Consider the following 2,685-nt stretch of genomic DNA (forward strand, 5'->3'; position numbering starts at 1 on the left):
CTCAATTCCTCTCTGTGTAATTAAGAATCCCAGCATTTTTCTTGTTGTCACACCGAAAGTGCATTTTTGCGGGTTCAACCTCAATCTATACTCTCTGATCCGCTATAAGAATTTTTCCAAGGCAGTGTAGTGGCCCTCTCGATCTTTGGACTTGATAATCATATCATCCACATACACCTCAACCTCTTTGTGGATCATGTCGTGCAGGATGGTAATTACAGTCCTCTGATAAGTGGCCCCGACATTCTTCAACCCAAATGGCATGACTCGGTAGCAATAGGTCCCCCACGGAGTAATGAAAACGGTCTTCTCCCTATCCTTGGGTGCCATCAGGATCTAGTTATACCTCGAAAATCCATCCATAAATGAGAGCAATGCATGGCCCACGGTGAAGTCTACTAATTCATCAATATGCGGTAGTGGAATATCATCCTTCAGACTAGCCTTATTCAGATCCCTAAAGTCGTCATAGACTCTGATTCTGCCATCCTTCTTTGGTACTGGAACATTATTGGCCAACCACGTTGGATACTCAAACACAAGCAAGAATTCTGCCTTAATCTGTTTGGTAACCTTGATCTTCAAAGCCTAATTTGGGCAAACTCTACGCAGCTTTTGCTTAACCAGCCGGGCCTCAAGGTCAAGAGGGATCCGGTGCTGTACAATCTCAGGATCAATTCCAAGTATGTCTTCGTAGGACCATGCGAAAACATCTTTGAATTTTTTAATAAAGCGATTAAATGCTCGCGTTCCTCCGAAGACAACGTAGACCCGATCTGGAAGCGAGGATCTTCCTCAGTACTCACGTTAATTGATAGGATTTCATTTGTACAGGGCTTCACACGCCTCTCCTTCTCATGATCAACCAAAATTTTGAAAACCCGAGGAATTTTTTCCTCTTCGTTTATGTCAAAATTTTGAAAATTAAGATTAGTACAACAAACCAAAGGCACAGAGAAGTAGGCAACATTCACAGCATTCCCATTCAAAAAGTCTGGATCTTTGGTTACAATGGACTCAAAGGAAAAGTTAAAAGATGACCTGGACACCACTCCCAAAAGTACCAGACTCAGACGAACTCGAATCTGACTCCAACTCCACAAACTCAGTGGAATCAGATCCAGACTCACTATCCGATTCAGAACTGTTGATGACGCCTTACTTAAACTTCCAAACCAAGCGTGGAGCCTCAGACGCATCCACAATAAGATTGGAGAAATCCGTTGCTGGGGTATCCTCGATCATTGAGATAGTGAAACTATCCCCCAAGTTGGTGGTCTTAGCTTCAGCAGTGAAACTCATCAGTAAGTCAGCCAGTATTTTTCCCAACAGCTCTTCCTCTTCGATGTCTAAGTTTACAGTCCTGCTTCGATCTGTACCAGTGCTTAGGTCTGCCTACTCATTCTCCTCTTCTAGTAACTGGTGCCCAAAGAAGATCGCAAACCCAGGATACTTAGTCTTTGTCTCCCAGTCGTACTAAGGCTCCGGGAATCCACAGAATGGGAAATCTTCCCCTTGACAGACAAAGCATCCATTCAGGGTTCCCCGTATAGGTTTGTGGACTAACTCATATTGCTTCCCAGTCCTCTTTGCCTTTAGTCTTTCTCTCATCTCCTGCCCTTTTCTTTGCCAATCTATAACGGTAGGTTTGTATCCCAGCCCGAAAGTATGGGGGTTGTGACTCAGCTTTTTAGTAACAGTACCCCCTACCTGCCACTTCGGCCTAATCCCGACCCGGGCATATGCCTTTGTTTGTTTATCATGTATATGGATTGCACACTCACGTAATCTCCACTACCCTCTGCCATGATGATTTGGACCAACCGGGCTTCTGCTAGAGAGAAGCCGGAAAGGAACATGTTCTCTTCCCCATGTATGATTTCCAATAATGGTGCAGTGGTTCCTTGGGGAGGATGGATCGTAGAGTTACCGTATACAGTGGCGATCCCGCCTTTGAAGGGGTACTTTACTAACTGATGTACCATTGATGATACCGCCTTCATCTGATGTAGCCAGGGCTTTCCCAGTAGTAGGTTGAACGTGGCCGGAACATCCATGACATGGAATTCCACCTCATGTTCAGATGGGCCCATTAGGATATTGCTCTTGAACGTTCCCATGACTTCCCGGCTTGTATTATCGTAAGCCTGAACAGCTTGGGTCGTGGGTGTATAGTCAATCAGCCTCAAATCAATGGCATAGGCAGTTCTCACTAGGCACACATTGATCGCCGATCCGGTATCTACTAACACCACCGGGATTTTTTTTATTTTTTTTTACTTTCCAAGGTTACATACAAAGGCCTATTATGGTTAGTGCCCTCGGGAGGCAATTCTTTATCCGTAAAGGATATTACTGGCGTAACGTCCCCAAAAGTGACCAACGACACCAATTGGTCAGCGGTGGTGTCAATGGGCAATTTGGTTCAGTTTATTGCTTCGAGCAGGGCTTGCCTATGCTCTTAAGACGCCATTCTCAATCCCCAAATGGATATGTCAGCCTGAATTTTCTTGAGTTGTTTTAAGACCATGTTTTCCTCAGCATCTTTCTCTTTTGCCCTCTCAACTTCCTTTCCAGAGGTCTCTAGCTGGTCTAACGTTGTGGGTTTGAAGTACCGACTGCTTCGGGTCATGTGATTGATCTCACCGATATAACAAGTGTCATCTGGGGTATCAACTTTCCAAC

At 44.8% G+C, this 2,685-nt stretch overlaps 1 protein-coding gene across 1 annotated transcript; it reads right to left on the minus strand.

The window, feature by feature from the left end:
• Window positions 1-336: 336 nt before the first annotated feature.
• On the minus strand, window positions 337-2,120 carry LOC145791234 (uncharacterized). The gene is made up of 4 exons (XM_082871560.1): window positions 1,825-2,120; window positions 1,177-1,363; window positions 945-1,085; window positions 337-588 (listed from the first exon to the last, which is right to left on the minus strand). Exons 1-4 carry the CDS (start codon window positions 2,118-2,120, stop codon window positions 337-339), a joined length of 876 nt encoding a protein of 291 aa, XP_082727686.1.
• Between the last annotated feature and the right edge of the window lie 565 nt (window positions 2,121-2,685).

This window comes from Camellia sinensis, chromosome 5 (genome assembly GCF_055761805.1).
Source record: "Camellia sinensis isolate YWXY chromosome 5, ASM5576180v1, whole genome shotgun sequence".
Taxonomy (NCBI): domain Eukaryota; kingdom Viridiplantae; phylum Streptophyta; class Magnoliopsida; order Ericales; family Theaceae; genus Camellia; species Camellia sinensis.